Source organism: Colobus angolensis, unplaced genomic scaffold, assembly GCF_000951035.1.
Source record: "Colobus angolensis palliatus isolate OR3802 unplaced genomic scaffold, Cang.pa_1.0 Scaffold85, whole genome shotgun sequence".
NCBI classification, from domain to species: domain Eukaryota; kingdom Metazoa; phylum Chordata; class Mammalia; order Primates; family Cercopithecidae; genus Colobus; species Colobus angolensis.
The window spans coordinates 2739612-2761351 of record NW_012122376.1 but is presented as its reverse complement, the minus strand read 5'-3'; the positions used below and the strand labels follow the sequence as shown (position 1 = coordinate 2761351).

The 21740-nt window shown below is 41.1% G+C and overlaps 1 protein-coding gene across 1 annotated transcript in view; it reads right to left on the bottom strand.

Moving 5' to 3' along the window:
• Positions 1–245: 245 nt before the first annotated feature.
• Positions 246–21740, bottom strand: part of ADAM12 (ADAM metallopeptidase domain 12) — a 325280-nt gene continuing 303785 nt past the window's right edge. The window contains exons 22-23 of the mRNA XM_011930297.1: positions 4518–4648; positions 246–2280 (exon numbers count right to left, since the gene is read on the bottom strand). Coding sequence (XP_011785687.1) covers positions 2220–2280; positions 4518–4648 — 192 coding nt within the window. The 3' untranslated portion in view covers positions 246–2219. The remainder of the gene's footprint in view (positions 2281–4517; positions 4649–21740) is intronic.

The following is a 21740-nucleotide window of genomic DNA, read 5'->3' as shown; positions in this document are numbered from 1 at the left end:
AGATAAGAATGTGTCATCAGCCATGGCCCCTAAGTGGCCATTGATGACATGGCATAAGATCACAGTTTTAACCTCCTTTAATATCAAACTCTTCCTGGCTCTCTGAAATAGAAGCATAGGAATTACAGCTAAGAACAAAAAACAAAAGAAAAACTCAATTCATATCCTCTTATAGGAGGAAGGAGCTAACATGCCAGATCTAAGGATTTGGGCATCTAAAAAGACAATGCCCCCATAATGCACCATAAAATTCTGTAAACCTTTTTAGTAGTGTGTGTATATGTATATATATGTTTGGCCTTAGTACAATTACCAAGTGTAGTATCAGTTACAGTAATTCTGTATGTATCTCAGCAGTATTATTTTCCAGCATGGCTTTACATTTTTAAGAACTTAACTATAGAATAAACAGATGCATGCTATAAGAGTTGGAATGTATTAGAGCTGGGTTCCCTTTTGTGTGTGTGTGTGTCACATGTTTACTTAGTTTATCCATAGTCATGAATACTATGTTGCCTAGATACAGTGGGGAACACCGGGAAAGTGAGATGCAGTTTTGTTTTCTGGAAGGCAAACCAAGATTCTTGGTACATATTTTTCTTTCTGTTTCAAGGCATAGGAAAACTGTTGACCCCCAAAAGAAGGCCTTCTCATAATACACTCAGAGTGAATTATGTAACTGTTGTCAATTGTCTTCTAATGTGAGAACCAGTCATATATGACCCCTCCAGAAGACACTTCTCACCCCAGAAGTGAGAGGCATCATGACATTTTACTTTATCTGAGTATTTTTGTATTTCTCATGCCATTAGTCATCTTAAAGACCTTGTGAAACATGGCTCCCTAGTCAGGCATTTGAAGAGTGAAAAGTTCAAGGGGATGCTGCCCAAGCCAGCATCTCACACATATTTAGGAAGTTGATAAATTTCTTTATCACGTTCTGTGATGCTCAACAGGTTGGTTACAAGTGTTTAAGAAATAGGTTCAGACTCTGTTAAAAGCATCTTTTAAAGATTCCTGCAGCCAAGTTGGAAAAAGAGGATGCCCCATAGAGAAGGCTCTTTGTCCAATATCTACGAATAATGATAGCAGACGTGAGCTATACCCATGAATATCACATTCCATTTGGTTGCAGTTTTTGCAGGCATAAAGAGCCTGCCTAATTTTCAATAAGTTGAACTTTGCAGTAAAAGGAGATTTTTTTATTGACAGACTTGCTTGACTAAATCTGGTTAATGGTTCACGTCTGAAAATAGTTGTGGTCCCATGGAAAGCCTCATCTGTCTGAATATATGATCGTTGTGTTACAGTTTGTGGTGATTTGCTCGGCTCCAAGCAGTACAGGGAGGTGGTGGTTTGCAGTGCCTGGGCAGTAGGTTTCTTGTAGAAACACCACCTTTCCCAGTCTAAATAACCTACTGGTGGCAGTGCTCTAGAAAGGACAGCCAGAAAAAGAAGTGCTTGGCATTTCTATCAAGCACAGCCTTGAGCCAGACATGCTCATGGCTGGTCAACTCAGGGTCAAGTTCCAGCCTGTCTAGTGTTCCAGTCTCTATCCTGGTGTGGCTACACCTTAAAATTCCTGTCTGCAACCCAGGTTCTCTCCAAAACTTCCTGGCCAGAAGCCAGATTTCTACCTGCTGTCCCAGAGCTGTCCCTGGGAGCTTGCCTGCCAGTTGTCAAGGGGCACAGGGCCTCCCTGAAAGCCAAACACAGCCTGGACCTGAAGCCCCTTGGCTCTGGCCTGAGATAGGGAATCTAGAAAATCGACTGAGGTTCCACTTGGGGTCTCTTGAGCTGCATCTGGTACCATAAGCACAGCTGGGGGTAGGTGGGGGACTGCTTTCCAATAAGGCCTTGATCAGAAAGCAAACACATCCTGTCCAGAATCCCATCAAGCAGGATATTTCAAGTTCACTAAAATACTAAAAGCACAACAAGCCTTCCGCCATGGAAAACTCAGTGATGGTAAAAATGCCTACCACAGCGCACTGCACTGTAATCAACATTCTGCATAAATTAATAATTTACAAGTACCTGAGCAAGTAGACAGAGCACCATAGCACAGCACAGCACTGACGGCAGTAGCTCAAAGTTCTTTATAGTAATGATGTTTTAAACATTAAAAAAATCCTAAAAGTTGGTACAAAAAAACTCCAACTGGAGCTGAAAGATAGTGCAAACTTCTGTCTTCACTGTTGAAAAAAGGTGTCGGCTTCTCACTTAATGTAGGCGGTGTGGGTAGATCTGGGCACTTGGTGTGGATATTGTGGAGCAGGTCTGAATGGAGAGGAGGAAAAGAAAGAACAGAGCCCTTGAGAAGTGATTCTGAGGATAGAGAGGTCTGGGGCTGGAGATGTATTCTGACAGGCTGAAGGGTTTTCTGTGTCACGTAGCACTGCCCCTCATAACGGCGGTGGGAGACCTCTCTCCAAAGCTGCACTTCCCACCCACAGGTCGGCTCTAGAACAGCACTGTCCCACAGAAAAAACATGAGCTACACAAGAAATTTTTCTAGTAGCTACATGAAAAAAGTAAAGAGAGAGGTGAAATTAACTTGAGTAATACATTTAACTCAGTACACCTAGAGGATTATTTCAACAGGTCATCAATAGAAAAAAAAATGATAGTTGACATTTTAGGGTACTAAGTCTTCAAAATACAGTAAGACTTTTACCAGGCACAACATGCCTAGCAGTCCCTGTATCCCGCAGCACAGCTCCAGAGAACAGGGAGCAAAGGTGGGCACCCAGTATCCCTCAAAAATGAAATGTGCAGGACAGGACCAAAATCAGCAACTGACAGAGGTAAGATCAGCTACGGCTTGAGGGCATTTCCGAAAAAGGGCTTCCCCTCATTGTGTTCATGTAGTGTTTCTTCCTCAAGTAGAACAAGAACAATAACTTCAAGATCAACATGCAAACCACAATGAAATAATTAGGATGCTACGCAATTTTTCTCTATTTATGCAGTCGGGAATTAAGCAGTTGTCCTGACCCTTTGACCGCCTTTATCTCTGAGATTTATTAGGCAGCTCTTTCTTTCACAGGCCAAACATTCTTCCCAAGAGCTGTAATGAAATCACTCCAGTGTGTCTTCTCCTTCAGAGATCCGGAACCCAGGGCCTGGCCAACACAGTACCTTGGGTTCTTTTGAGCTCATAAAGCAGGCTTCCTGCCAAGAGGGCATGTGTGTCAGAAGAGTACTTTGGCTTGGGTTTAACTCAGCTGTGTGTTGGTAAATGTTTAACAGTCCATGGGGTTGGGGGCAGGAAAGCCTGATATGCAGTGTTTGCCGATTTCCATGGTGTAAATACTCCCCCTGTGGCTGATTTCAAGCTACCACCTGATGTCACTAAACATGGAAGAGATGCAGGCAGCTACCATGACCTAGGTTTTCTGCCATACAGAAATAATGGTCAAGTGCAATCTCAAGAGCACAGATAATTACAGCAAAATGGAGATTAAAACAGGAAGTGAGTTTTGAGCACTTATTACCTTTGTTTCTAATATAAATTTGTATAACTGAATCCTTACTATTGGCTAGGTTTAAATTCCTGGAAATTTGTTAGCTCTCACCAACCAGGGTGAGCTGGCTCCCCCACACCATGGGGTTAGCTTCCCAGCAGAGGTTGGGATTGAGGTCTCTGCCTTTCTAGTGGACCAAGCAGGAGAAGTTGTAAAAGGTGATTCCTTTTGCCTATTGTCCCTGTTTTCCCAGCGTCCTGCTGCTGGGCAGCTGCTTTGCCTTACTCCCCATATATCCCTTGCTCCAGCTGTGTGCCTCCAACCCATCTAATGTCTCAGGGCCTCAGGGACTGGGCAGAGTCTGCTGAGAGTTGTGGAGGTGGGCGTTGAGATGGTTTGAATCTGTGTTCCTGCCCCGGTCTCATGTCAAATTATAATCCCCAAAGTTGAAGGTGGGGCATGGTGGGAGGTGACTAGATCGTGGAGGCAGATCCTTCCTGGTTTAGCACCTCCCCCTTTTCTCTTTCTCCTGCTCCAGCCACGTGAAGTGCTTGCTTCCACTTCTGCCATGATTGTAAGTTTCCTGAGGCCTCCCTAGAAGCATATGCTGCTATGCTTCCTGTACAACCTATGGAACTGTGAGCCAATGGAAACTCTTTTATGAATTACCCAGTCTTCGGTATTTCTTTATAGCAATGTGAGACTAACACAGGTGTCCAGTCTTCATACTGTCGTACTACTTGGTAGCTCTTTTTCTTTGTGTCTTACAGGCTTGGCTTTCTCAGGTACTATAGTTTTATGGCGTCTTGATTTGCCCTCTTAGGTCCACTGTGGCTGTTGATAGGCACTGTGTGGTGATGCCTGTGATTATAAGCTTGTGGACTGCTTCCTTCCCGGTAATTGTCATGTCTATTTTATGGTATTCCCAGTTGTAGGGAGAGCAGGAAGCATGGCCTAGACAACTGCACCCCTGTCCTGGCTTGGATTAGCCGTGGTTGGTCCTACAAGAGTTTGAGAGAGAAAGAGATAGACATGGCGTGTCAAACAAACCTGAGGGGTGCCAGGCGGAGCCCGGTCTCCCGCTGTCCTGGGGTCCTGGCCAAGGCATGGGTGAGCCGAGTCGTTCTGGCCAGAGGATCTGCAGGCAGAGGCTTCTGAGGGGGGTTTGGCTTACAGGTCCCCTGCAACAAACATAGCGTTAGGCGGAGTCACTTTCCAGGAGCCAGCAGAAGCCCCTGAGAAGCAGAAGCAGGGCCTGCCACTTGGCACAGGCCCTGATTCCTGAATATCATCCTCTCACCATACAAGGTGGGTGGAGGCTGGGCTCTGTTAACCTTCTTGTCAAAATTTTCTCTAACATTTAAGACTTATCCATGGATCACAGTTACAAACACTCGACTGTGGGGCTTCTGGGCTGTCCCTGGGCCCTGGGGTAGAGTTGATGTTGGGGTTTCTCTGCCAATGTCACCCTGAGAACACACACTTTCCTGTGCTTTCTAATCACCCTAAAATGAGAAGTTGGTGAAAATCTTTTCAACATCACATTCATTTCTTCAGTTTTGTCGACACCACATAGCAGGACTCCTTCATCTGTGGGTGGATTAGATGGTGAGGATGGTCGTGAGCAGTCGGCCACGTGCAGGCACTGTTCCACATGTTGCTCCAGATGGCCCCGTGAAATGCACCGAAGTTCCTCCACTAAATACTTTCTCATAAGCTCAAAGAATTGATGCAGTGGTCTGAGGGGCAAGTCAAGTTTTGTAAACACACTAAGGGGCAGGGCTGTGTTGACCAGAAGCCTGTGAGGGAGTTGGCCAGGGAAGGTGGGGTTATTCCACACTGGGTTTTAGCCAAAAATGATGCTTTGGGACTTGTGCAAGTCACGTGACCTCTTTCTCTAGAAAATGTGGGGAAAAAGACCTATCTCAGCATTGTTATGAGGATGAAAGAAAATAATGCATAGAAAGTTCCCAGCACACACTTAAGTTATTAATATCAGCATTCCTTCATGCCACAATTTAAAAATGTTTAATAGAAATAGAAAAACGGCAGGGCGTGGTGGCTCATGCCTGTAATTCCAGCACTTTGGGAGGCCGAGGCGGGCGGATCACCTGAGGTCAGGAGTTTGAGACCAGGCTGGTCAACATGGTGAAACCCCGTCTCCACTAAAAATACCAAAAAATTAGCCTGGCATGGTGGCACGTGCCTGTAATCCCAGCTACTCGGGAGGCTGAGGCAGGAGAATCACTTGAACCTGGGAGGCGGAGGTTGCAGTAAGCTGAGATCAAGCCACTGCACTCCAGCCTGGGTGATAGAGCAAGACTCTGTGTCAAAAAAAAAAAAAAGTGTAAGAACACATGCTGCTTTTTTTCGTGGGGCCCCTCCTGTGGATACACATGAGAGAGGGGTTCATTGGCGCTGTGTGCAGAAGTCAGTGTTGGACACATCTCTGCTCTTGGCCCCAGGTGAATGTGGGTGCCATGTCTTGTCCTTGAAGCCTGGAAATTCATGTTCATGAATGCATAGAACGTCTGTCAGAAATGGTGCTAGAACCTCCAAGGAGACAGAACACCCCTAATAATCAAATGCTCCAATCTATGGCCGGTCGCAGTGGCTCAAGCCCCTAATCCCAGCACTTTGGGAGGCCGAGACGGGCGGATCACGAGGTCAGGAGATCGAGACCATCCTGGCTAACATGGTGAAACCCCGTCTCTACTAAAAATACAAAAAACTAGCTGGGCGAGGTGGCGGGCGCCTGTAGTCCCAGCTACTCGGGAGGCTGAGGCAGGAGAATGGCGTAAACCGAGGAGGCGGAGCTTGCAGTGAGCTGAGATCCAGCCACTGCACTCCAGCCCGGGCAACAGAGCGAGACTCCGTCTCAAAAAAAAAAAAAAGGCCGGGTGCGGTGGCTCAAGCCTGTAATCCCAGCACTTTGGGAGGCCGAGATGGGCGGATCACGAGGTCAGGAGATTGAGACCATCCTGGTCTACACGGTGAAACCCCGTCTCTACTAAAAAATACAAAAAACTAGCCGGGCGAGATGGCCGGCGCCTGTAGTCCCAGCTACTCGGGAGGCTGAGGCAGGAGAATGGCGTAAACCCGGGAGGCGGAGCTTGCAGTGAGCCGAGATCGCGCCACTGCACTCCAGCCTGGACGACAGAGCGAGACTCCCGTCTCAAAAAAAAAAAAAATGCTCCAATCCACCATCACAGGACCCAGTATTCCTTATATCCAGCAACACTCAACAATGATTTCAAACACTTGAGTTCCTCTCACAGTGCCAATCACATGAAATGACATTCGGCAGTTGGGGCTCAGCTGAAAGAATGCAACAATATAATCGCCATTTAACATATCTTTGTAAAGCAAAGGAAGCTACCACAGAATTCTGTAAACCACAGGTGTGTGGAAGATAAGCTGAGTTGGAACAATGGACACATTGGGCTAGGAAAAAGTCCCTGAACAAGGGACAGACTTAGAAGTGACATTTCTACATTAGTTTTCATTAAAGGAAACATCAAATAGAAAACATCCCCTAGCTAGGAATAAAGGCCATATAATGTGCCCAAGAGCATGGTTGGTTTTATATATTCAACCAGCTTCACATCCACACACACTGTCCTCACTGGTGTAGAGGGGATGCTCATAGTCCCTTCCTCCCGGGTGGATGTGAAGGTTGAGATATTGAGGCTCCTAGCACAGGGCCTGGCATGCACTAACCCATGAGTGTTAGCTACTGCTGGATTACAGTTATTAATAGAGTGAATTTACCACCAAAAAGCACTAACCCCACTAACAAACTTCGGATAATTAAGATAACAAATCAAGCTCCCTTTCCTATAGCTAACAAAACCATGAGCAAGACATTAGTGTGTCATGTAAAAATGTATGCACTCATCACATTGAAATAAGTAATACTAGTTTTGCTGCTAAGTATGACTAAGCTGTCTTAACAATAAAGATAACGTCAGGTTTTTATTGCAATGCTGGAGGAAAAAGTGAGGTATCTATCACAATATATTTGAATTTATCATGGAAACATAGGAGATAATTAGGTTAGCCATTCATTCTAGTTTGCCTGGGACATTCGCAATTTGTTTATCGTCCTGTTTAATTATTAATCACTCTCAGGCACGTCTCCTATGTTAGAAGATAAATTATATGGTCACCATAGTGAAGAAAACCCAAATGGCTGAGTTGCTGATTGAAGGGTCTGTCCTCCAACCTGGGCATCAGTGCAGGCACCATCTGCTTCCTCTAGCCATGGCCAGGACATGGTTTGGATGGAAGCATAAGACAGGTTGCAAGCAAAGATGTTGCCTAGGTAAGATGCTGGCTTCCTGCCAGGGCTTAACTGGGACAATGACCATGGAACAGGGGGGTTAGTCCAAGAAGATGTGTCTTCACGTCTTAGACATTAGGCATGGAGGTGTGGAACCTATGATGCAAGAAGCACCAGCTGCACATTTTGACCTTGGAGGAAGGGACGAAATTGCCATGCTCTTTTAGGTGTTGCTTTTCATTCTGCCTTTGCAAAACCTAAACCTGAACCTGTCCCAGAGAAGTTCAGTGTGATCACCAAGCATCATCTGAAGGGAGCTGAGAAATGACTCTAGGCAGATCGCTCACACATGATAAACATTTCTTTAAATCTATTTTCATTTTAAACAAGGAAATGAATTCAAACCTCATTCTTATGCCCTCTTAACTTCTTCCAGATATTGAAGAAAAATCCAGGTATGCTATTAAATAGGGCTGTTCCATTCTATTTTCTGCTCATGTTCTGGTAATAGCCACATATTTCAAATTTTTTAGAGGTTTCAAAACAATTTTAAATCCAAATATAACCACTTTGCCTTGACCAGTATCATGAAGAAGTCTCAGCTGTTATCAACTTCACATGGTAAACGAGAGTAAACATGCCCTGCTTATCCAGAGTAATCTCTGTAGGAAGACTGGAATTCATCACAGGAAAATGCCAGAGATGCCCCAGAGATCCCTGGTGAGCTCATGCAGGGCTGGGGCGGCATCAACATGTTTCACTGTACAAATTCGGTCTACCTCTAGCTAAAAACAGTTGTGGGAATTATGGCTATAGATCAGAATATAAATGTTGCAAACCCTAATGTAGGTATCATGGAACTTGCCAAAGTTGATAGGCGGGCCTTCCATTTCCAGTAACATGGCAGGCTCTGTTGTTCTGCTATACCCCTTCTCTGATAACCACCAAGAGTTACAAGGCAGTCAATGTTTAAATCTAAGTGAAAGCAGCAGCTTGGACAGGGAATAGTAACTGAAGATGGAGGCATCTGGCAAGTTAGGGAAACCTAAATGTGGATTTTGATACTCTTTCACAGTGAGGAATACAGAAATCCAACCGAGGTCAAGACGTGGGCAGAAACCAAATGTCCAAGTTTAATGAGAGATAATTCTCTTCCGGACTCCTCTCAAGTTGGGCTCTACAGACGAGTCCTCAGGTTAAGAATCTTCTAGAAGTAAATGCATACTATAATCCATCCCCAGGTTACTATAAGGAGCATTCTTCTGGTACCTGACAGACCAAGGGAGGAAAATAAACCTGTCCCACAAATTTTCCTTGAGGACTTGAAGCTGAAATCACATCACCTGAGTAGTTCAGTAAGCTCCAAGCCATTTGAGGTGGTCTCAAACTGGTACTGCCCCCAGGCACCTGGCAGAGGCAAAATAACCCTTTATGGAAGAACACACCTGCATCCTAGGCCTCGAAGAACTATAATTTAAAAAAAAGAACTCATAGGAAAAAAGGCATACAAGGAAACAAGGCACCAGGCATGAGAAGTGATAGAAACTTCAGCAGTAATATATCCAAAGACTTCAGGTTTTGGGATTATTGGAAAAAGTTTTCTATGTTTAAAGAAGTGCAAGACAAGCTAGCATAGTTGAATTAGAACCAAAGAGAACTTCTAGAAGCAAAAAAAGTACAACATAGATGAGTGCAAATTGCATGAAGATAAGTACAGTTTGATACCATTATGTAAAGTTTAAAACACAAAACACTATTCATGGATACATATTTATACAAAAATATTCTATTAAATCAGCAAACTTACAACAGTGATTGTATCTGGAGGGAGGCTAATGTGACTTTAATGTTTTACTTCTTTTTTTAAAAAGTGATAGAGTATGCATATTTCTGAAATTTAAATAGGCGGGTACATCTAGAAAGATGTGAAACAATGGTTATTTCTATGTAGAATAAATGTGAGTAAATTTTAAAAACAAGTTCAATCTTTGGGCCAAGGAGGAAAACAGAACACGTAGATTATTTAAAAAATATAAAATACACTACAACTTGGAACCAGTGAGCAAGGTAAAGCAATGTTTAAAGGAAAGTTCCTAATATTTTCAGGTAACTATCACAAGGTCCCAAAAGGCAAGTACTATTATTTCACATTTGTAGAGGGGAGATTAAAGTCATGTTTCCAAGATCTAATAGTAGCAAGAGGAAGATCATATAAGACCTTGAGCTGGTTAAAGGTAGAGGAGAACGAGAAACCAGACAAATCTAATAAAACATAGGCCAATCAAGGACAAAATAAATAGTATTAAGGATTACTAGGTAGTCATCTAGAAAAAAATAAAATTTGATTATACACTAAGTGGGATTGATGAGTGAAACAAATAGACACACGGAGAACAACAAAAAAACCCAGGTGAGGCGATGGCCTACCTGGGAGTGACACACAGCCAAGGGAACCCCCACCATGGGAAGTGGTACAAGAAAAACTGAGGCTACTGGGGTCTGGAGCAGACCCCCAGCAAATTGCAGTAGCCTTACAGAAGAGTGGCCAGACTGTTAAACAGAAAACACCTCATCCAAAGGTCAGCAGCATCAAAGATCAAAGGTAGCTAAGCCCACAAAGATGAGAAAGAATCAACACAAAAACAATGAAAACTCAAAAAGCCAGAGTGCCACTTTTTCTCCAAATCATAGCAACAACCTCTCCAGCAAGTGCTCAGAACTAGGCTGGGGCTGAGATGGCGGAAATGACAGAGTAAGCTTGAGAAGGTGGGTAATAAAGAACTTTGCTGAGCTGAAGGAGCATGTGGTAACCCAATTCAAAGAAGCTAGGAATCATAATACAGGAGCTGACAGCCAAAATAGCCAGTTTAGAGAGGAACATAACTGGCCTGTTAAAGCTAAAAAACACACCACACAAGTATTAACAGCAAAACAGACGAAGCAGAGGAAAGAATCTCAGAGCTTGAAGACTCTCCTTCTGAAATAAGATAGGCAGACAATAAAAGAGAAAAAAAGAATGAAAAGGAATGAACAGAAGGTCTGAGAAATACGGTATTATGTAAAGAGACCAAATCTACAAGTGATTGGAGTACCCAAAGAGACAGGCAGAACAGAGACCCCCCCAGCAAATTACAGCAGCCTTACTGAAGAGTGGCCAGATTGTTAAACAGAAAACAACCCACAAAAATCCAAAGGTCAGCAATCTCGAAGATCAAAAGGTAGATAAGCCCACAAAGATGGAAAACATACTTCAGGATATAATCCAGGAGAACTTCCCCTACCCGGCAAGACAGGCTAACATTCAAATTCAGGAAATCCAGAGAACCCTGATAAGATACTCCATGAGAAGACCAACCCCAAGACACATAATCAGATTTTCCAAGGTCAAAATGAAAGAAAAATTGTTAAGGGCAGCCAGAGAAAAAAACCAGGTCCCCTACAAAGGAAAGCCTATCAGACTAACAGCAGACCTTCCAGTGGAAACCCTACAAGCTAGAAGAGATTAGGGACCACTATTCAACATTCTTCAAGATTTTCCAACCCAGAATTTCATATCTGGCCCAATATCATCTGGATAATGAAGACCGACCCATTGGTGTGCTGTCTTCAAGAAACCCATCTCATGTGCCAAGATACACATAGGCTCAAAATAAAGGGATGGAGGAAAATTTACCAGGCAAATGGCAAACAGAAAAAAGCAGGGGTTGCAATCTTGGTTTAAAGACTGTTTTGTCAGAAACTAACAAAGATCAAAAAAAAAAAAAAAGGGCATTGCATAATAGTAAAGAGTTCAATAAGAAGAGCTAATTATCCTAAATATATGTGCACCTAATACCACCCAGATTCATAGAGCAAATTCTTAGAGACCTGCAAAGAGACTTAGACTCTCACACAATAATAGTAAGAGACTTTAACACCCCTCTGACAATATTAGCAAATCAACAAAGACATTCAGGACTTGAACTCGGCTCTAGAGCAAGTGGATCTGTTATATGTCTATAGAACTGTCCACCCAAAACCAACAATCTACGTTCTTCTCATTACTACACAGCACTTCCTCTAAAACTGATCACATAATCAGAAGTAAAACACTCCTCAGCTAATGCAAAAGAACTGAAATAACTATCAAACAACAGTGTAATCAAATTAGAGCTTAAGATTAAGAAATTTACTAAAACCACACAACTCCATGGAACCTGAACAACCTGCTCCTGAATGACTTGGTAAATAATGAAATTAAGGCAGAAATCAAAAAGTTCTTTGAAACTAATGAGAACAAAGAGACTACATACCAGAATCTCTGGGATGCAGCTAAAGCAGTGTTAAGAGGGAAAGCTATAGCACTAAATGCCCACATCAAAAATGTAGAAAGATCAAGTTAACCTAACATCACAATCAATAGAACTAGGGAAATGAGCAAACAAACCCCAAAGCTAGCAGAAGACAAGAAATAACCAAGATCAGAGTGGAACTGAAGGAGATAGAGACATGAAAAACCCTTCAAGAAATCAATGAATCCAGGTACTAGTGTTTTGAAAAAAATTACTAAAATAGACTATCAGCCAGACTAATAATCAAATAGACACAATCAGAAATGTTAAGGGGGATATCACCGTTGATCCCACAGAAATACAAACAACTATCAGATAACACTATAAACACCTCTATGCACATAAACTAGAAAATCTAGAGCAAATACACCCTCTGAAACAGAACCAGGAAGAAACCAAATCCCCGAACAGCCAACAATGAGTTCTGAAATTGAGGCTGTAATAAATAGCCTACCAACCAAACAAAACCCAGGACCAGACAGATTCACAGCTGAACTCTACAAGATATACAGAATAGAGCTGGTACCATTTCTGCTGAAACTATTCCAAAAAAATTGGAAAGAAGGGACTACTCTCTAATTCTATGAGGCCAGCAGCATCCTGATACCAACATCTGGCAGAGATACAACAAAAGAAGAAAACCTCAGGCCAATATCCTTGATGAACATTCATGCAAAAATCCTTAACAAAATACTGGCAAACAATCTGGCAGCACATCCAAAAGCTTATCCACCACAATCAAGTAGGCTTCATCCTGGGATACAAGGTTGGTTCAGTATATGCAAATCAATAAATGTGATTCATCACATAAACAGAACTAGAGACAAAAACCATATGATTATCTCAATAGATGTAGAAAAGGCCTTCAATAAAATTCACCCCATAATGTAAAAAAAAAAAAACTCCCAATAAACTAGTTATTGAAGGAACATACCTCAAAATAAGAGCCATCTATGACAAACCCAGAGCCAATATCATACTGAGTGAGTAAAAACTGGAAGCTTTCCCCCTTGAAAACTGGCATAAGACAAGATGCCCTCTCTCACCACTCCTAGCCAGCATAGTATGGGAAGTTCTAGGATAGGCAATCTGGCAAGAGAAAGCATATTCAAATAGGAAGAGAGGAAGTCAAACTATCTTAGTTTGCAGATGACATGAACCTATATCTTGAAAACCCCATTGTCTCAGCCCAAAAGCTTCTTAAGCAACTTCAGCAAAGTCTCAGTATATAAAATCAATGTGCAAAAATTGCTAGCATTCCTATACACCAACAGGCAAGCCAATAGTCAAATCATGAATGAACTCCCATTCAGAATTGCCACAAAAATAGTAAAATACCTAGGAATGCAGCTAACAAGGGAAGTGAAGGACCTCTTCAAGGAGAACTACATCACTGCTCAAAGAAATAGAGGACATAAACAAATGGAAAAACATTCCATGCTTATGAATAGAAAGAAGCAACACGAAAATGGCCATACTGCCCAAATAGATTCAATGCTATTCCCATCAAACTACTACTGACATTCTTCACCAAATTAGAAAAAACTAAAAATTCACATGGAATCCCAAAAAGCCCAAATAGCCAAGACAATCCTAAGCAAAAAAACAAAGCTGGAGGCATCATGCTACCTGACTTCAAACTATACTACAAAGCTATGGTAACCAAAATGGCATGGTACTGATACAGACACATAGACCAGTGGAACAAAATAGAGAACCCAGAAATAAGACTGCACACCTACAACCATCTGATCTCCAACAAACCTGACAAAAAGTAATGGGGAAAGGATTCCCTATTTAATAAATAGTGCTGGAAGAACTGGCTAGCGATATGCAGAAAATTGAAGCTGGACCCCTTCCTTACACCGTATACAAAAATCAAATCAAGATTGATTAAAGACTTACATATAAAACTCAAAACTAGAAAAACCCCAGGAGAAAATCTAGGCAATACCATTCAGGACATAGGCATGCAAAAAGATTTCATGATGACGTCAAGAGCAAAAATTGACAAACAGGATCTAATTAAAGAGCGTCTGCACAGCAAAAGAAACATCAGAATGAACAGCCTACAGAATGGGAGAAAATTTTTCAATCCATCTGACAAAAGTCTAGTAACTAACATCCATAAGGAACTTAAATTTACAAGAAAACAAGCCCAGTAAAAAGTGGGCAAAAGACATGAACAGACACTTCTCAAAAGACAACATTCGTGGAGCCAACAAACATGAAAAAAAGCTCAACATCACTGATTAGAGAAATGCAAATCTAAACCACAATGAGCTACCATCTCATGCCAATCAGAAAGATGCTAGTAAGGTTGCAGAGCAAAAGGAATGCTTTTACACTGTTGGTGGGAGTATAAATTAGTTCAACCACTGTGGAAGACAGTGTAATGATTCCTCAAAGACCTAGCAGCAGAGATACCATTTGACCCAGGAATCCCATTATTGGGTATATACCCAAAGGAATAGAAATCATTCTATTATACATGCATGCATATGTTCATTGCAGCACTATTCACAATAGCAAAGACATGGAATCAACCTAAATGCCCATCAATGATACACTGGGTAAGAAAATGTGGTACATATACACCATGGAATACTATGCAGCCATAAAAAGGAAAGGGATCATGTCCTTTGCAGGGACATGGATGGAGCTGGAGGCCATTATCCTCAGCAAACTAACGCAGGAACAGAAAACCAAAAACCCCATGTTCTCACTTATAAGTAGGAGCTAAATGATGAGAACACATGGACACAATCGGGTAGTGGGAGGAGAAGTGCATCAGGAAGAATAGCTAATGGATGCCCAGCTTAATACCTAGGTGATGAGATGATCTGTGCAGCAAACCACCATGGCACATGTTTATCTATGTAACAACCCTGCACATCCTGCACATATACCCTGTTGGGGGAACCAGCCCCCAATATTTCAATGTAGGTGCTTTTCTATTTTCCCTTAAGTGTTGGCCAGTCTGAGAAATAAAGGGAAAGAGTACAAAAGAGAGAAATTTTAAAGCTGGGTGTCCGGGGGAAACATCACATGTCGGCAGGTTCCATGATGCCCCCAAGCTACAGAACCAGCAAGTTTTTATTAGCAATTTTAAAAGGGGAGGGAGTGTACGAATAGGATGTGGGTCACAGAGATCACATGCTTCATAGTGCAATAAAAGATCACAAGGCAGAAGGTCAGGGTGAGATCACGAGGTCAGGGTGAAACTAGAATTACTAATGAAGTTCCATGTCCCGCTGTGCACACATTGCTATTGATAAACATCTTATCAGGGTTCAAGAGCAGAGAACTGGTCTGACTAGAATTTGCCAGACTGGAATTTTCTAATCCTAGCAAGCCTACAGGCACTGCAGGAGGCCAGGGCGTGTTTCATCCCTTATCTGCAACTGCATAAGGCAGACACCCCCAGAGCAGCCATTTTAGAGCCCCCTGACACCCCCAGAATGCATTCTTTTCCCAGGGCTGTTAATTATTAATATTCCTTACTGGGGATAGAATTCACTGATATTTCTCTTACCCGTTTTTGGCAATAAGAGAAATGTGGCTCTGTTCTACCTGGCTCCCAGGCAGTCAGACCTAATGGTTATCTGCCTTGTTCCCTGAACATTGCTGTTATTCTGTTCTTTTTTCAAGGTGCCCAGGTTTCATATTGTTCAAACACACATGCTTTACAATTTGTGCACTTAATGCAATCATCACAGGGTCCTGAGGCAACATACATCCTCAGCTTATGATGATGGGATTAAGAGATTAAAGACAGGCATAGGAAATGATAAGAGTATTGACTGGGGAAGTGATAAATGTCCATGAAATTGTCACAATTTATGTTCAGAGACTGCAGTAAAGACAGGCATACGAAATTATATAAAAGTATTAATTTGGAGAACTAACAAATGTCCATGAAATCTTCACAATCTATGTTGTTCTGTCACGGCTTCAGCAGGTCCCTCCGTTCAGGGTCCCTGACTTCCCACAACAGTAACCCCCAATCTTAAATTTAAAAATGGCAAAGATGAAAAGGCAGTTCTTGAAAAAGAAAACAATCTTAAACATGTGAAAAGGCATTTCATCTCACTATGAAGTATTTCCTATGAAGAAAAACATGGAGACCATTGTTTTTAACCTATCAATTGGCAAAGAGATGGAAAACCTCTGAACGCACTGTGTTGGTGAGAAGCTGGAGAACAGAATAGCTGGAACAACTCCTTTAGAGGCAGCTTCACCCAATCAAATTTCTAAATGCATATGGCCTTTGCACAGCAATTGTGCTTTTGGGAATTTATCCATCTTGGGCAAGATTATGCCTGTGTGACATAGCAAATGACTGAAAACAACCCGTCTGGGAATCTGTAAGGGACAGGTGAAAGAAGTCATGGTACAGCTTTGCAAATACAATGCAACCAGTGAAAAGAATGAGGCAGATGTATAAAACTAATAAGGATTAACCAAAGTAGAAGTAAGTATATAATGTGTTATCATTTGAATTCAAAACAAGGATGTAAGACGAGTGATAGCAAGTTGACGGTTGCTGAAGTTGAGTGATGGGTAGATAGGGTTTCACTGTACTCTTCTCTCCAATTTTGAGTGTTTGAAAATTTCCATAATCTCTCCCTGCAGAGAGGTAGGTGGGGGGAAGAACTGAGACTTTTCATTGTATCCTAAATTGCATTTTATAAAAGCCTAGTAACAGTGATGATTGCTTCTGGGAAGGGAGATTGGTGACAGGTGTGAGGGAGACTGTTTTCTGAATGACCCTTGTACTGTTGAGATTTTTAATTATAGGCCTATATTACCTATTAACAAATGTAAAGGCTAAAATATCAGGCATCTGCTTTTTATGTAATTTGCATGTTTATAGTAACAGAAATAAGTGGGAAACAAATACCCCTTTGAATACTGTAATCACGTGAACAACTTCCCTTGAAAACATATTCTGAGAAGTTCTTTCTCTTCAGAGAGAGATCATGCTTCCATGGATAACTGATACCCTTAAAGATATTTGATGGTTGTGTCTGATGAATAATTAGTATATGATGCCAAAGAAAGTTCAGTTAAAGTTTCTGGAAGTATTGGGTAGGTGGCAGGGAGAGTCCAAGACCTTGGTAGCTGTGTTTTAGATTTACATGGGGAATGGACTCATTTTCATTAATCCAAAACTAACTGAATGTGATGGCTCTACAGAGAATGACACTGTGACAACTGATTTTTTACTATTTTAAGTCCACATCAATTCAGCATATTTCCTACATATCTATTGTGTTCAAGAGGCTGGACTTAGGTGTGCCTGAGATCAGTCTGTGTCTTCAGAAGTAGGGCAGAGCTGGCATACTGGTAACTCCAGGCTATGGCAGCAGGTGATCGGGGTCCTGGAGGGAGGACTGCGGAGAGGTCTTAGGGGAGGGTGAGATCTGGAACGCAGGGAAAGGGCATGGAAGGACCCTCACCAGCACCATTCTCAGTTATTAGCCTGTGCTTTGTGTGTAGCAACAGAAGCTCTCATAAAACTCAGTTTTCTTGTATTTCATCTTCTTTAGGAGAACGTATTGACGAATGGGTCTTCTTTTCTCATTACAAATTGGCATTTCTGATGAGCAATGACCTAATCCCCAGATTTCTAGACTCTGCAAGTGCAGGTTTCAATATCAGACACCCACACAGGTCAGAAGGGCACATGCCCTTATCCATTTGGAGCCAAATTCATTTTGTTGAACAGTTTGAAGGTTTGGACTCAACCTCTGAGTGAACTGCCCAGCAACTGATTGATCTACAATCATGATTTAAATTAATTGGCTTTGCTCACATCTGCATCCTGACCAAGTATTTGTGAAGGAGTAGCTGCTGTTTACCAGTAACAGCCCCAGCTCATCATTCATCACCTTTTATATGGGTTTGAGGAGGACAAGGAATTTGGACCTCCTTGAAATAGCTGCCACCCTCTTCCTATGGCAACTTAAGCAAAGTAGCCTTTTCTTAGAAGAGACTGTGCCAGACTGGTGAGTCTTGTGTTATAAATTATTATATGTTGCCTATAATACAGACAGATAAGTTATTGATTAGGAGAAATGTTGTGTCTTGACAGCAACACTGAACTGAAGATCTCCATCTGCAGAAAATGCATAGAGCCTTCTTTAAGATGCAGTGAACAGCTAGATGAATACACTGAATTATTTTTCCTCTAATACAGCTGATGGGATGAAAAGAAAATAAGTTTGTTTCCTTGATCAAGACTGGGGAGTTAGGATGAGAAGCTTGAATTCCAAGGGTCCTTTTACCATGGAGAAAGTGGTACATTGCAAAGGTATGTTTGTGGACAAGAGAGTACATTCATTCAGCTGTCCTTCATTTAAAAAAGTCAAGCAGAACATTTATAGAAGATGAAATAGTTTCTACAAAGACCTAGCTTACAATTTAAATGTGAGGTGGACCAAGATAGTGTTTGTGATAGTGTTTTCTTCTGGAATGCTTAGATGGTACATTTGGACAAATGAAGCAGGATTAGTTGTGTAGCTATGTGTTTGTCACATTGTCCTGGGCAGGGCATAAGAAACTCCAAAGTACAAAATGCCAGTGGATTCAATTTGTGCTGCCAAACAAGAGTCACCTCCAAATATTCTCTACACCTGCATGGAATTAATTCCCGTTCCCTATGTGTGATGGGAGAGAAATCACACACTTAATCTATATCATATGTCTCGGAAAAGTTCCAGACAGACACCAGCCTGGAGTGAGAAATGTGGAGTTTTCAGTGATTGATGTTTAAAGGGTAACATTTCCTTAGTTTCATAAAACAGAATGAAGGACTTTTTCAGGCCTGCTTTAAAGGAAATCTTGGAAGAGTCCCTGCTGGTGGAGAAAAAAACACCAGCAGTAGGAATACCTTCCTCTGATAACATGGTCTGTTGGCCCCAGTTTGACATGGTACACAGGTGAGTTGCTTAAAAGAAATAAAAAGCTTCAGGATGAGGGGTACATGGGAAAGGAGCTTCCCTGCTCTTTGGCTACCTGAAATGCACACACAAAATATTGATGGACCAGAAAAGTTTAGGGCATGCTCACCACCTTCCATGACTGCAACTCTAAAACAAATTAGAAAAAAAATGTAAAAGAACTGTCAATAAACAGAAGAAATTATATGTGGACTTTCACTAATAATGTAATGGGAGTGGACTTTGCAAGCATGAAAGGAATGGGAAAATTCACAAAATAAAAATTCAATATTTAAAACCAGAATTATTCTTATGCCAAAAAATCATAACTAAAATTATAATACATAACTAAAATATTTTTAAAAGAAACTCTTATAAACCAAGAAGAAAAACTCTGCCTCTCAAACAGAAATAAATAGGCAAAGGATAGGAAAAGACAATTCACAGAACAAATACATTGAATAGCAGTGGTATGCTTGAGCTGGCTGGTACTGGCTCATAACTGCCAATTCCCTACTCTTCATTCAGTAATGTCACATTTGTAGCTTGAAACTGGCCACAGTGGGAGGTTTTATACCAGAGAAATCAGCTATAAATCAGGATTTTTTAATAAAAGGCCAGTTTGCCAGCATACCATTAGGATACCATGGTATGCTACCATTGGTAGCATACCATTACTACCAGTAGTTCAAGTGTACCAGTAATCAAAAAAATACAAGAAGAAATGAGGTCTGGACAAAGTGGAATAAGCACATTTCACCCTATTTCTCCTGCTAAGTGCAACAAAAATATCTGGACATAAAGTATGCTGGTTAGGGATCTCAGAACTCAAGGAACTACCCAATTGTGTGTTTGTGTGTTCTTTTATATATCTTGGCCTGGGCTCAGGATAGGCCCACAACTGGAAAAGCCTGCTATCTTGAGACAAAACACTGGAGAAAGAGCAGTCCAGAAATATAGAACTGTTTTGACCATACCTGATCTTATTCCAGCTCAACACTTGAAAAAAGCTATGCTTCCCTCCCACTTCTCATCAGGCATCATGTCCGAGAGACTGGCAGATCTCTACTTTCCATCACTTCTTGCAATAACATGCCACATCCCTTCCCTGGAACAGAGACTATGGGTAGAACTTTTAGGGGATTTCTCATCACCATGGAATCCAGAAGGAAGTGGAACAACATTTTTTAAGTACTGAATGGAGAAAACAGTCAACACAGAATTCTATATCCAGCCAAACTATCCTCCAGCAATAAATACATTCACAGATAAAGGAAAATGAAGAGAATTTGTCACCTACAGATTTGCTTTTAAAAAATGGCTAAAGAAAGTTTTTCAGACAGAAAATTAGGAGTTAAGAAAGAACAGAAAAAGTAAATATATGAGTGAATATACTTTTAAAGATTATGTTTGGCTGAAAGCAAAATCACAACATCTGAAGTCACTCTCAGTACACATAAAGGTAATATTTAAGACATCTGTGTTATAAAAGGAGGCGGAAAAGGGACCTAAAAAGTGATAGTTTCTGTATTTTACTTGAAGTGATGAAATATTGACACTAATAAACTGTGATAAAGTAAGTACATATACTGTAATCTTTAGAGCAGTGGTTTTCAATCAAGGGAGGTTTTGCCTTTCAGAGGACATTTTGGCAATGTTTGGAGACATGATTACACATGTTACTTCCATCTAGTTGATAGAGGCCATGGATGCTGCTAAACATTCTACAATGCACAGGAAAACCCCACATAACAAAGAGTATTCAGTACAATATGTCAAAACGCTGAGGATGAGAAACTGCCCTAGTGTAACCATACAAAAAAATACAAAGATATATACTCAAATGCAGATAAATCAATATGTAATACTAATAAGTGTTCAACTAAACTACAGGAACACAGAAAAAGCACAATGAAACAAAAACCAGAGAGAACAAACAGAATATTAACATGGTAGACTTAAATCCAAACATATCAACAATTGCATTAAATATTAATGTTCTAAACACACCTATTAAAAGATAGTGACTGGCTAAATGGATGAAAAAATATAACTATATGCTGTCTACAAGAACCTCTTTTCAAATGTAATTCCATAGGTATGTTAAAAGTAAAAGGATGGAAAAAATTCGTACTCTGCTTTTTATGCTGTTTTTGGAAGTAACCATTTCTGTTTGCTGCAATCATGAATGATGTTTCCTATTGTGAAATACCATTCATGACTGCAAAAAGACAACACTAATACTAATCAGAATGAAACTGGAGTGGATATACTAATATCAGATGAAGTAGATTTTAGAACAAAGATTACCAGAGCTAAACAGAGACATGACATAATGATAAAAGGGTCACTTTATGAAGATGACACAATTCTAATTGTGTATATCACAAACAACAGAGCTTCAAAATACATGAAGCAAAAACTGATGAATTCAAAGGAGACACAATTATAGTTGGAAAGTTCAACATCTCCTCTCAGTAACTGATAGAACTACTAGACAGCAAAAAAATAAGGTATTTTGTTTTATTTATCAAACTAGTAAAAGTTAAAATTTAGTGTTAGCAAAGTCATGGTGAGAAAAACAATAATGTGGGAAAAGCAAACATATATAAGAGTTCTGGGAATAGGAACAGCTCCTGTCTCCAACTCCCAGCGCGAAGGACACAGAAGACCGGTGATTTCTGCATTTTCAACTGAGGTACTGGGGTCATCTCAC